General features: G+C 41.8%; 1 protein-coding gene across 3 annotated transcripts in view; it reads left to right on the top strand.

The window, feature by feature from the left end:
- ACAP2 (ArfGAP with coiled-coil, ankyrin repeat and PH domains 2) overlaps nt 1-12,480 on the top strand; it is a 56,161-nt gene that overhangs the window by 9,873 nt on the left and 33,808 nt on the right. For all 3 annotated transcript variants that reach the window (XM_042878211.1, XM_042878210.1, XM_042878209.1), the window contains exons 2-6: nt 5,011-5,068; nt 6,628-6,747; nt 8,098-8,151; nt 11,027-11,085; nt 11,584-11,767. In XM_042878211.1, coding sequence (XP_042734145.1) covers nt 5,011-5,068; nt 6,628-6,747; nt 8,098-8,151; nt 11,027-11,085; nt 11,584-11,767 — 475 coding nt within the window. The remainder of the gene's footprint in view (nt 1-5,010; nt 5,069-6,627; nt 6,748-8,097; nt 8,152-11,026; nt 11,086-11,583; nt 11,768-12,480) is intronic.

The raw sequence follows: 12,480 nt of genomic DNA, 5'->3' as shown, positions 1-12,480 counted from the left end.
AGCCTCTGGTTTCTCTGTGCAGTGGCACTAAGCCCTGTTGAAGTGTGTTTCCCCAGGCCTTACTTTTACCTTCAGCAATTATTGCATGGCTGTTTTTAAACCTATGTGCAAACAATTGTTTAGCTTCTCAAATGTGATAGCAAGGTGCAACTGCTCATACTTGCAGCTTGCAGTTTGTCCTCTCATTAATGTCTGCTGGCCTTTCTGCTGTTATGGTGGACTCTGACAGGGAGGTCAGAGATGTTGCTGAAACCATCAGGTGTGTGCCCTCATCTTGTACTTCTGCATCTTATCCTGTTGCCACATTTTTCACAGTTAGTAGGAGTTCTTTTCAAGTTGTCCTTAAGGTGTTTTGAAGTTCTCTTGCTGTGAATTATTCTTTCTTGGAAAAATGTAGTGACTTATTTGCTCCTATTTTCTTTGTCTTTAAGAATGCAGAATGCAGTCACTGTTACCAGTGATTCATGAACAACTCCATGGCTGATTTTGTTCCAGTTGGATAATTGGGATCAATTGTCTTAGTGACCTTTGAATGAATCTCAGTGGGCACTGCACAGGTTGAAACCTCAGTTTGGTATCATAAAATGGTAGCATGAGTGCTTGGTAATTTCAATTGATTTCTGTGCACATCTAGAGCAGTGGGATGCATGGATAGCTTCTGTATACATGGGGCTGTATTGAGAAGTTAAAATGATCATCACTTTTACTTTAGCCAACTAAGAACCAGCTTTATCCAGCTCTGGCTTTGCTGTTAGTGAGCTGTGCCTCGTTACAGCTTTTCAGTCTTCCGAATGGCCTTAAAGTTTAAAACAAAATGCAATGAAGAGGATAAAAGGCAGTTAATCACCGTTCCATTTACTTGTTGGTTCACATTCAGTCATCTTCATCCATGCAAGGCAGAACTGTTCTCCACTGGCAGTGGGGCGCAGTAATGCTTCCTTACTGACTGCTCTCATGTGACAGTACTGCAGTGGAAAAAATAAAAAAAAGGGAATATAGTAATGTGTTCTCAAGTACTTTGATTTAGCTATTGACAACTTGTGGCTAGTATTACATGTCAGCTTTGTGCTATTGAACCACAGTAGATGTGAGTTGAAATGGTATGGCATCTGCAGTGAAATCAGGTGTGCAGTGGGGACGATTGTGTACAGAATGTGTGCAGGTAGGAGACCTGTGAGATCTGTGTCTTTCCAAGATTTGAAGACAAAGCTTCAGCACTAATATTGTTGGATTTATAATGGTGAGAATCTGCTGTTTCCACCACAAACCCTTATACATGAAGGTATGAAGAAATCTCAGTCTGATTAGCATTTTCTGTTGTGTGTTTCTGTTCTTAAAGTGCATTTAGGAGGTGAATATTGAGATTAAGATTTAGGCTTTAAACTTTCTTTCAATAAAATGGGGGGGAGCCCATGGGAAATTATTAATAGGCTGCTATTCTTTTGAATAATTTGTGATACTGGGCTGTATTAATTCTTGAATTAACAATGATCATTAATCATCCACAGCACATTTGGCTTCTCCGATTTGTTGCCTTGCATTCAGCATCTGATACATGATGAGTATCCTGCCTCCTTGCTTCCAGGAGTGCAGTGTTAAAATGCAAGATAGAGTGGATGGGATGAATGAGTGGAAGGCACAAGGCTAGCCATGGCTTTGATGCCATGCAGATATTTGAAGAACAGCTGCCTTTATGAGCCTTGACCACTGCCATCTTTTACACTGTAAGGGTAAGGAGGGGTCATACAAGCCAAGCAGGCACTTGTGTGTCTGTGGGTTGCTGGCCTTGTGCTCAGCAGTGCGTGGTGTTCACACCTGGACTAAGTTAATTCCTTAAGATGTGCCTGCAGCTCACGGCCTGCAGGTGACTGATTCTCATGGAGCAGAGCTCAGCTGTCATCTTCCTTTGGTTCCTGGGGTTTTTGGTGTCCGTCCCCGCAGTTCTGAGCCTGTCCTTCATCACCTGCAGAGCCAGGTATCCAGTGACACCGTCCTGTGATACCGTGCTGCTGCCCAGAGCCACCAAGTTGGGTTTTGAGTTTCCTTCCCTTGTCTCCTATATTCCTTCTGCATTGCAGTGTGGCTGTGCAGGAAGCTGTATTCTAGCAAATTGCCTGTGTTTTAGGAGAGGGAAGGAGAGGAGGAACAGCAGTGGAGAGAAACACGTTCCTGGGAGTCCTTCTTATGGAGCATGAAGAAACTGGGAGACTGCTCACTTACAGAGCTGTCCCCCACCCTTAAGCAGCTGTTCTGCTTTTGTGCTTGCCATGCAGTGTTTGAACATCCCACAGCTGCAGATGTTTGCCTTTTGTTCTTATGCTGAGGCAGATTTGAAGAGTTGATCCTTAATCCTGATGCCAGAGCCTTTTGTCCAAGATTAGCCTGACGCAAACCCTGGTCCCAGCTCCCGCTTTGAAGCAGCAGCATTCCTGGTACTTGTCACAATTGGCACTGCATCCTCAGTGTTGTTTTGTGACCATTTCCTGTGTTTATAGCTGGAGGTTTTGTCTTGGCTGAAGACGTGGGATTTACTCAATCGTGACAGTTTTCAGTGAATTTGGATCCCTGACGCAGATGTTTTAGAGAAGGATCTGCACCTTTGTGTTTTGTGGCTTCGTGAACTATTAAATTAAGAAAAAATAATGTTGATGTAGCACAGCTTAGGTAAAGGGTTTTTAACGTGTTCCCTATGAACACAGTATGAAATTAATTTGTCTGGATAGATGGGTACTTTCACATTAGTGTGTTATTGGGTGTCTGTATGTCTATTCTGATAGGAGGGCATGCTCTCCATTCTTAAGCTCGCAATCTAGTGTGTCTGCGAGCATGAAAGTAACTCTTCTACTTGTTTTAATGTGATGGAAATGGTGAAAGATGCCAGTTCAGTGCAGAGAAACAGGGAGAAATGGAGAGCTGGGTTCTGGAGCCCTCTGACCCGTGCCCAGGTGTACTGTCCTGTCCCTCTGTCCTGTGGCTGTGGTGATGGGCCAGCCTGAGCTGGGGGCTGCAGTGTCCCACCTGCAGGGAACGGAGTGATGGAAGGGCTGTGTGTCCGCCCACCCCTGAGCACAACTGCAATTGCTGAGCAGATGTGCTGTCTTCATTCTGCTGCTCTAACTGCCCTTATCTCCCGTCTTAATCTCAAATCTCTCTCAAACTTTTTAGCTCATTAAGTCCTGTGGAGCTGGAATTCCCTGCTAGTTAAGCACACACAAAACATTTTTCTTATCAGATCTTGCAGCGATTCTGTAAACAAACGACTTAATCATGCTTTTCATGTCGATGCCAGAGAGACAAACAAAATGGGTTGCACTGGTTGTAAGCAAACTAATACAAACTAATATTTTAAATATTGAGATGTTTATCATTTTTCTCCCCTTTCTTGAAGTTTTTGCTTGTTTGTTTGTGTTCTATTCCATAGTTCTTTCGGAAACAAAATTCTGTTCTGTAGGCTGAAATGCAAGTTAGCTGTTTATGGAAGAAAGAGAAGAAAGTAAAATTGCCCAAAATCCTTTTATGTGTGAAGCTAGAGAACAGCAGAAGCCAGAATGTAACTGCTGGGGAACGTGCTTGGCTATAGAAGGAGGATGTCACTGTGGGAATGCCTTTGGATACTGAACAGGAATGTAATTCTCTATTGGGGTGACCTGCAAAGGGCTGGGAATGTCATGCATAGTATTGGAGCACTGCAGGCAACTGGTTATGTTTTTCAGATCTGTTCTTTTAAAATAAATAAATAAAATTGCTTTCCCTTAGTTTGGGGCTGAGCCAGTTTTTTAATTTTTCTTAATTCTTGTCTTGAACTCATGTGAACTGGAATGGAATTAGCAAGAAGAGACAGTAAAGCTGTGGTCCCGTGTGCTCTCTCCTCAGTTGAAAGCTGGCTGAAGGAATTCCTGCTCCAAATTGTAGCTCTCTGCCAGTCTCACTTTTTCCAGGAGGAGGTTTTTGGGGGGAGCAGAGGGGATGGTGACTGAAATGTGAGATTCATCCAATCCATTTTTCCATAAACCAATGCAGAAAGCTTGCTGTTCCCTCATGCTTTCCCCAGGACTCGCTGCAGTGGGTGAGCAGTGTGCCTCTGTGGGCTCTTAGGGGGGAGAAGCTGACAGAGCGAGCTGCCCTGGGATGGGACAAGGGCTGGGAATACAGCTGTTCCTACCGAGTGTTCTGTAACTCGAGAGCACAGCCCCACTGGGTAGCTTTTGTTGTGTAGCACTCATTGCCAGAAATGAATACATGCAAATCCTCAAGGCAGTAGAGCCTGATGAAACTTACCTCATGAACTCTGAGCAAAGCGCCCTCCTTTCTCGGTCTCCGGTTGGTTTTTATCCAAGTAGCAGTAAGGGAGGGGGTGTCAAAGGAAAATTCAGCCTTCAAATTAAAAAAAGTTACTGTTTAGAAATGCTTTATGAATGCAGCATTTGGTGGAAGCAGGAATTTGACTGGCCCAGAAGATGGGATCAGCCTCAACTTAGAGGCAAGGGCTGTAACTGCTGTGAGCTGTACTGTAAGGCCAGCTGATAGTAAGAGTGGTATTTTTCATGCTCCTATTGCTGTAGTTCTGCATAAAAAGGGATGAGAGGACTGTTGGCACCAGGAGCATCACTAAAGGATTACAGAATTTCACTCAGAGTTAGTTTCTTTCCTGTGTTATTTTTATAATGGGCCACTGGCTGTCCAGCAGTAGAGGAAACATTTAGATGTGGCAATCATAAAGGTATTGACACAATTGGATCTCAAACCCTTCTTACTAAGCTATCTGACTTATTACTGGTATTATTTTCTGGTAATGTGTTTTCTCCCTTTTCTTACTGTCTTTTCTTTCCCTGCATTTTTGGTGGTTCTTTTAAGTTTCAGGTGTAAGACAGCACAGATTTCAGTGAAACTGCAATGCCAATAAATGGGTTAAATGGATGTGTCCTTATCCCTTCCCCCACCTCCCAGAGTATTTCTTTTTTTTTTTTTTTTTCAATCAAGTTTTACATGGAAACATTTTTAACCATGCAGGGCAGCTTTAGAAGAAGTAGAAGGAGATGTGACAGAACTGGAACTGAAACTTGACAAGGTAAGCTTTTTAATTCAACAGCGTCTGCTTTGGGGGAAAACACAGGAACCTTGTTTAGGTTTGTGTAATTGAAGTCTGCAGCTGGGAAGTGGCAGCAGCTGCTGCAGAGGGGATGGATGTGGGCCGAGCACACAGCAGGACCCCAAGGACCCCAGTTTGGGTAAGGCAGTAGCAGGCAGCGCGGCTGCATCCTGCAGCTGGGGCTGGGCTCGTGCAATCCCTGCCGGCCCTCTGGCCAGGACCCTTGCTTGCCTGTGGCAGCCCCCTGAGCTGCTGGAGAGCTCCATCAGCTTCCCCAGGCTTTGCTGTCCCTGATCTGGGAACTTGGGTTTTATGAGAACTGCGTGCTGATCACGTCTGGGGATCCCTCATAGTCTGCAGGCATGGTTACGGCTTGATACGCGCTGTGTATGCATCCACCCGTCCTGCAGCCTAGGGGGCTTAACTGCTGAAAGATTTGTCCTGCTTTGTGCATGTATGTAAAATGTATGTTGTGCAGCATGCCTTCAGTGCATTACAATCCATTTGTGTTTTCTTTTTCTCTAAACAGCAGCATTTTGTGTGGCTTGCTTTACTTTCACATCTACAAGAAAACTGTTTCTTCATTTTTTGCTAAATGTCTGAATTTATTTTCTGCCGGTGATCTGATATGGCAGGCAGATGCCATTTGCTGATCTCCTCAGCTGCTTTTTGCATACGAACCTTTGCTCCAGTGCTTGTGGGTTGGATGCTGGCAAACAAATGAAGCCCCTGTTAGATGTGGTAACTCCAGAGGCTTTTCCTTTTCTTGTAACACTGTTTTTAGGTTCGTGGTTAATAGTGTAACCATTTACTTTTTCAAAATAAATCGAGGATACTTGATTTCAGCTGTCCGGTGCCAATGATAGTGATGCTGCTGGCTGCAAGGGGTGATGAGGCACACGAGTATTTAAAGATTACGAGCATCCGTCTTGGAAGTTTGTGTTTCGCACCAGTGTAGGAGGCTCATTTGAAGGGCTGGAGGAGAGTTCTCCAGGATCTTGTCCTGCTCCTCCAGATTTCTTGCAGGAGTTCTGTGCCAAAAATACAATTTTCTTGTTCTTTTGTTTTGCATGCAAAGTCCCTTCACTCTTTACCCTGGGACAGTGTCCTAGCGTTTTAAAACAGAAACAACCAGAAAAGCCCCTTTTACTCTCCTGGCAAGTGCACAAGGGGAGTATTTCAGCAGCGTAATTGTAATGTGAAGCATTAGTGATTTAGTCTAATGCTTTAATCTAAAGCCAGCTCAGTGTGTGAGCTAGATAACTACGGCCCATAGTTGGATGGCAACCTTGTTGCTTGGTTGGTCACATTGCACTCAGCCTTACTGTCCCACAGTTGTGATTTCTGGACTAAATTATATGCTGCTGCTTCTTCCCTGGAAGACGGACAGTGTGCTCAGGATAAGGAGCCATAAGCAAAAAGTAAGAAGAAAGTGGAAAAGAAAGATTATGTTGGTGGTGTTTAGAGAAAGTAAAAACAAAACAAGCAAAAACCTCATAAAAACAAACATCTTACTGTATCATTTTTCTTCTTTTTAGCTGGTAAAGCTTTGTATTGCAATGATTGATACTGGGAAAGCTTTCTGTTTGGCCAACAAGCAGTTTATGAATGGAATTCGAGACCTCGCACAATATTCCTGTAAAGATGCATTGGTGGAGGTAAGTTAGTGGTCAAAGTGGATGTAGAAACATGTAACTTTAAAAGGGCACATAGTGCAGCATTCAGCAAGGGAGGTAGCTGAGGTTTATGCTACTGAGCTGTTGCTGGTTTTTCTTTGGAGTATGCCTTAAAAGTGAGCTTTCTGAGCTGTGGTGCATTGCAAATGCATGTTTCACTTCAGCATTAACCTGTAATGACGAGGCTTTTTCAAACTCCAGAGCATCTTAAGACAGCAGTAGTCATCTCGGGAGGAGTGGAGCAGTGAACAGGTGTGCCCTGTTTATTTTGTTGTAGTTGTTCCAGCTACAAAGTGTAAAAGCCAGTTCTGTACAGCTGAGTTCCTTGAGTTGATCTCTGGGGAGTTGGGCCTCGCATGCTCTGATCCATAGACACTTAGATTTTAAATTCACAAAGCTCACGTTGATGAAGTTGTAACTTCAGACTGGTGTCTTGATAAGCTAATTTGGGAAACAATATTTCCCATGTATTGGTGTGAAGTGAGTATGAAGTTATGTAATGTGCAGCTATAATTACGTGCACATCTTGTATATCGTGCATGTTTAATGCATATTATGTAACAGCACTGATTGCAAGTATGCATCTTCACACTGGTTATATGTAATGCCTGTGGGCTCCTGTATGGCTTTGAGTGTTGCTGAAGCTTGTTGTCTTGAAGCTTACTTGTTTAAGATGTTGTACAGTGACAAAATCCCCTGAATTTGGCCCAGTTTTACTTCTAATCAATTGTTACATTTTTTTATTCCAGCTGGGTGGTTCCTTTTTATTGTTAGAAAAGCTTTTAGCCAGGGGTGTTAGGGAGCCTTATTTTCTGTTTCTTGTTGATACTTAATTTCTACAACTTCGTTTTGGTAGTGCTAACCATAGCAGCTGTGAGGCAGCACTTCCTGCAGTAAATGTATATGTCTGGATGATTGCAACATACTAACCAAGCTTTTGGTGTTACTTACAAGCTTTAATAAATATGAAGTGGTGTAATATTAAGATTTTATATTGTGATTAGAAGTTATATTAGGTTTATGTTGTGTTAAATTATGTAGCCTTTGCATAGTTTAGTCAGCTGAACTTGAATTTTTCCTGCTTTGCTTCAATTTGGTCCTTTATATACAGGTAGGTAGCAAAAACATTTTGTTTGGGTTGTTTGTAGCTTCAGTAGATTTACTTTATGATATCCCTGTGTTCTCCTTCTAACAAAATGGTTTCAGTTTGAATAATCATGTGAAGGGAAACCTTTTCCTAAGTTCTTTACTTTAAAGCTGCAAGCATGGCTTTTGTGTTGTGTATTTAGTAGGACTGAACTTAAAACCACTTTGTTTTTTCTCTTTTTACAGGCTAACTTGACAAAGTTCTCTGACACCTTACAGGAAATGATCAATTATCACAATGTAAGTGATTTTTGGCTGGAACATAACCCTGATGGCTCAACTCCAGCTACACTGGTGTTCTTTTTTTTTCTGTTTTCTTCTTTTCCCTTTGGCCCCTACTGCTTCTCTTCTCTTTTCCAGAAAAGTGGTGGAAAGCAACTGAAGTATCTCCAAGTGCTGAAGATATGTAGCGTTTTCTTTATGGCACTAAAAGCTTAAAATGCAATTCAAACTGTTTTAGCTGAAATTCTCCTTGTTAGCATCAAGCTAAAGTTGTTCTACAAGCTGCGGTGTGTGTGTGTGTTTTGTTTGAGATGCTAGCTTAGAAGGGAAGAGAAACAATGGAAGTTGAATTTCTTTATCTTGTATAATGAAATAAAATGATAGCTTGAGAAGAAGTGGACAGTGACATTTTGGCAGAGAGAAGCAATGCAAAGGTTCAAAGCAGCAGACATAGGAAAGGATTCCTTTCATGTCAGCAATTTCTTCAGACTAGAACAGGTGGATCCAGTTGGCTCTTAATCCATTGTTCTTGCTGCTGCTTGCCCTCTTAGCCATGTCTTTGCTCTATGGTGTGTTTCTTTTGACACACATGCCCTAGGCCCCATGTTCCTACTTTTATTCTTGTACTACATGATTGTGACTTGCAGTACTTTGGCTAAGATCATGCATATTCCAGCTCTTCCTCTGGGGCAGTTTGAGTGCAGATAGCAAACAAGGAGACAAAAGAAGGCTTTGCAGATGGAAGCAGAGCTACTTGTGAGTTCTGTCCTGCTTTTCCCCTCTGTTTCCTTGCTGTGCTCAAGCATGCTGAGTAGAGCAATGGCTCTTGTCAAAAGGCACGAACGTAAGAAGTGAGGCATGGCATAGGATTTTAAAGTAGAGCTTTGCCAGATTTACTCTGTGGCCCTGCTTAGCTTTGTGTGAATCTACTTAGTTCATCAGGACTTATGAGCTCAGTGCCAGCTCTGCTGCTGACCAAGTTGGCAGGAGAGCTCTTGTGAGTGGGGGGAAGCTAGAGGAGAAAAGAAGAGGAGAAGCAGGCTCTGTCCAGAGAAAGAAGGGAAGGGGTAGGAGAGGGTCCCACTGAGATGTGAATTACTGCCTGTTTTTCAGTATGTGTCTTTGCTACAGAAAAGGCTGAGACCCAGACTGATGTAATGTGGTAAAGGTAATGTGTTGGGAAGGCTGTAAGTCTGGTGCAATGATGGTCTGGGCAGTGTTTTCTGTTCATTTGGGAAAAACATTCATTTATTTTTTTTTTTCCCCTAACATTTTTTCTTCCTGCTTCGTTGTTACTGTAAGTGGAATTGCAAGGCTGATGCTTCTGGGAGTCCAGTCATCAGTGCAGTTGCCATCTGGTTGCATTCTTTGTGTATTGATCTTGATTGGTGCACTCCTCAGGCATTGGCACACTTAAATGTCAGCAGTGGGAGTAGTCCCACTGTGATTTCCAGCTTGTAAAGAAGCACTTTATCTGTTCTTTTATCTGGTTTTTTTTTGCTTTTTCCAAAGTGAAAGCACAAACACCATCTTCTCATGCTCCTAATCCTGCTGTTAGATGTAGGATGATTGAGGTTGGATGAGGTCTCAGGAGATGCTGGTCTGTCTGTCTGTCAGCCTGCCTCAGGCCGGGTCAGCTGTGAGGTTGGGTGAGGCTGCTGAGTGTTTTTATCCTGTTTGGTCTTGAAAACCATTGAAAATGGAGACTGAACAGTGAGTGTAGTACCACTGTTAATGGGTGGCTTGAACTCAGTTGCATTTTCTTCAGCGTTTTCTTGAAAGAGGAAAGAACAAGCTGCTGGGTGCTTTGCTCTGCAGTACTTGGTATTGCATCGTTGATTCTGCCTGTTTTTTTAAATCCTAGATTTAGTGTATAGGGATACTAAGACTCAAACTGAATTTTGGCTTTGTTCTTTCACTAAGATTATTTCACACTTAAGTCATTACATTTTGGAACAGTTTGTGTTCAGTTGGGACAATCACTTTTTCCTTGTATTCTTTTGACTTAATCAGGATGTCACAATCAAGCATATAGCTCAGCATAGCAGCAAAACAGAAACTGCCAGTCATCTGTATAAGACAAAAACTGGATTTAAGTTAAAATGTGGGTCAAAGCTGAGTTGTGTTAGTGACACTGTGTGAAGAGATTGTAATGCCATCAGTGCTGCACTTGGACTTGAGTCCAACTTCCATCAGAACAGGCTAGAACACGAGGTACACTTCTGCTCTGACATCACTTACTAGATTTTTTGCTCTTGCTTTGGTGAATGTGATTCCAGTCTACTTTTTGCCTTTGTATGTTGAAAATCTTAAGAATACATCTCAACATCTCTGTGCCGTGCCAACAGTGTGTTGCTGCAGGTAGACATGCAGCAGTGCTCGTTCTGGCACACTGACTCCAATCTCTTTTCCAGAGGTGCCCAATCACTGAAAATCCAGTGATGCCTCTTTCAGAGGAATTTAGAAAGTTGTTGTTTTACACAGGTGTTACATCAAAAAACAACTTGAGCCACGGTTAATTTGATTACCTTTATACCTTCCTGTATAAACGTTTATGTGAGTATGGACCAATGTCATCAGTCTGTGTTTATTGCTATACTGCTCTCTTCTTTTTTTTTTTTTTTTTTTTTTTTTTTTTTTTGCTACACAGTGAAGTTTGGCAAAGATGTTTTTAACTATGGAAGTGCTATATAATGTGAAAGAGTATTCAGTTTGACACACAGAATACATTCAGAAATTCTTGTCTTAGAGTTTCAAAATGTTGAGGAAAGCAATGGCTTAGGATGGATTGTGGGGTGTAGGGATTCCTAAACAGTGTTGATGTGCATCTCAAAAATGAAAAGCTATGAATACCCTGAAGTTACTGAACTACGTATTAATGCTTTTCTTTCAGATCCTGTTTGACCAGACTCAAAGATCAATTAAAGCACAGCTTCAGACTTTTGTTAAAGAGTAAGTTACTTTGCACTTGTTATGGGAAAACCATACATAAAACTGAATTAAAAGCATCTGATATGAGTGAGTTGGTGAAACATCTTTCCTGAAACTCACCAGCCGTAAGTTGAGAAGAGCATGTTTTAGTTTGTCAAAAATCACTCTAAATCTGAGAGGCTTTTGTTTCAGCTGCAGAAATGTTTAAATGGAAATGGTTCAAATTACTAACCATAAATTATGTGCTGTCATTCTCCAAGTTTAGAAGAAAAGTGCTTACTAAAGCTTTTCCCACTAAGTAGGAGATACACTGATGTAAATTTCAATTTTTTCCTTTCCTCAGAAAGAGGACAGAGAGGCTGCAGTAATACTTTGATTTCTTTATTTGATCTCAGCATTTGTTAAAGAATGTGAAAGCCAAGAAGCTCGCTGTAACAGTCACAACACAGGCTGTTTAGTGAATCTTTAAGCACTTTGTGCTTTGGAATTCATTTGCCATCTATCTTTCCTTCGTTGCAGGGATATTAAGAAATTTAAAGATGCAAAGAAGCAGTTTGAAAAAGTTAGTGAAGAAAAAGAGAATGCTCTAGTGAAAAATGCCCAAGTTCAAAGAAATAAGCAACATGAAGTAGAGGAAGCAACCAATATTTTGACTGCAACACGGAAGTGTTTCCGGCACATAGCTCTGGATTATGTTCTTCAGGTAAGTGCAGCAATAATGCTTTTCAAACTTGACATCTCTGACCTAAGTGTATTTTGTAAGTTGGCTGTGCTGTAGTTCCTTAAATATTTAAAATATAAACTGTAACCCAGCCTAGCAAATACTAATGACAAGAATCGTTCTGGTGTGGCAGTGCAACCTATTAGTGGGGTGTAGGGAGATTGGCAGCCACTGCTGTAGACGGGGTCCTTGTGTCCATTGACCTGCAGCTCATTTGTCTTTTGGAATTTGTGTGTTCTAACGCTGTACAGTTCCTATGATAAAGGTGCCTTTATAGAGCAAGGCAAAGTTTCAGCATCTCTTAATTAATGCAGGCAAAAAATGAATTCACCCTTAGGAATCCCTTCTGCTTGGATGACTCTTTTCTGCTGGAAGAGCGGGTTCACAATAACAGTCTCTTTGCAGCTGTATTGACTTTGAACTGCATTTCAAATCCCTCGCTTTCCTCTTATTCTCTCCCTTGAGCTGGGGGTTTGTTCTGTACAAATTTAATTATTTTCACTGCAGACAGTTTTCCAAAATACCAACTGTGGAACTGTAGAACTACATTCTGGTTTTGGTGTAGAATTACAGCCTGGTTTTGATTATAGCTTCACTGAGCTTTCCTGCTGCTGGAATCTTTGAACTGATACAGAGGTGTTAAATTACAAAATTACACATTTCTTTTCCTGCTGTATGGGGCCTTTAAATCCAAG

The sequence above is a fragment of the Lagopus leucura genome, unplaced genomic scaffold (assembly GCF_019238085.1).
Source record: "Lagopus leucura isolate 7727_CA_CO unplaced genomic scaffold, USGS_WTPT01 Super-Scaffold_100021, whole genome shotgun sequence".
Classification (NCBI taxonomy): domain Eukaryota; kingdom Metazoa; phylum Chordata; class Aves; order Galliformes; family Phasianidae; genus Lagopus; species Lagopus leucura.
This window is presented reverse-complemented; position numbering and strand designations above follow the sequence as displayed.